At 56.3% G+C, this 1,072-nt stretch overlaps 1 protein-coding gene across 1 annotated transcript in view; it reads left to right on the forward strand.

Annotated features, from left to right (window-relative positions):
- Positions 1-666: 666 nt before the first annotated feature.
- Positions 667-1,072, forward strand: part of DPH2 (DPH2 homolog (S. cerevisiae)) — a 2,907-nt gene continuing 2,501 nt past the window's right edge. Inside the window, exon 1 of the mRNA XM_010006712.1 lies at positions 667-750. Coding sequence (XP_010005014.1) covers positions 667-750 — 84 coding nt within the window. The remainder of the gene's footprint in view (positions 751-1,072) is intronic.

Consider the following 1,072-nt stretch of genomic DNA (forward strand, 5'->3'; position numbering starts at 1 on the left):
AAAGGGATTGTTACAGGGCTGGGGAAGTTAAAAGTATCTGGGCTCAGCTCCTTTTCCAACAGTCTCAAGTTCCCAGCATTGTGTCTGCACTGGTGCAAGCCCCATGATTCAGAGAGCCCAGGAAGGCAGCCCTGGGCCCAGCAGTGGGTTCACCAGGCCCTGAAAACACGAGGGATTGAGACACCCTCAGCTTCTGACTCAGTCTCTCCTCTCACCCAAATGCTGAAGCAGAAACCAAGGTCTCCCCAGCCTCTGCCTGGCTCGTGGTCACTTCACTCCACACTGAAAGAGGAAATAACCAGCAGCTCCAGCATAAAACTTTCCTGGTACCCCTTGGGAGCACCCCCTTCTCAGGTAGTATTAAAACCGTCCTCAGTGCTGCTGAGCCTGATGCAGCAGAGCCTAGGCTGCCACAAGCTGCAACATGGCCACACACCAGCTCTGCAATCATCCAGAGAAACCTGTACATTTCTCAATGCTACTACAGTCTGACAAGAGAGGAGGGTGATCTCCTCCATCCAGGAGACATTAACTGTCATAGCCCAGAAAACTAGGCACCTGCCTCTACCTTCCCCCAGTCTGGTAAATCCAAACACAACCCCTGACTGTCAGCAGCACCGTTCTACTCTCACACACACAAGGAAATGGATCGATTGCTCAAGCCAGATGGGCTCAGAGTGCCCAAAGCTGCGTGCCTTCCACCTCTTAAAGAACAGATACAGCCTTGGATTCATATTCAAAAGAAACAGGGTGAGGGACATTTTCCTGTGAGCTCTGGCTCCCAGCCCTGCAGCCAGCAGGGCAGAAAAAAGAGCCCGGGCGGCAGGATCAGGGCACCAAAGCAGGGCTCAGAAGAACAGAAAGTTGGCACATGGAGCCCCTGGGAGTCAGAGCCCCTGACGGAGCAGCTCAAAGCGCCCAGGGCGAGATGCCCGGGCTGAGAAGCTCCGAAGTGGCCGCTTCTGGTGCCACCACAGGCCGGGGAGCAGCCCCCTCCGGTTCCCGAGCAGCTCAGCTCCCGGGAGCTACGCTACTGCTGCCCCCGCCCAGCCCCCCCAACCCCGCTCACCCA

This window comes from Chaetura pelagica, unplaced genomic scaffold (assembly GCF_000747805.2).
Source record: "Chaetura pelagica isolate M959 unplaced genomic scaffold, ChaPel_1.0 scaffold69, whole genome shotgun sequence".
NCBI classification, from domain to species: domain Eukaryota; kingdom Metazoa; phylum Chordata; class Aves; order Apodiformes; family Apodidae; genus Chaetura; species Chaetura pelagica.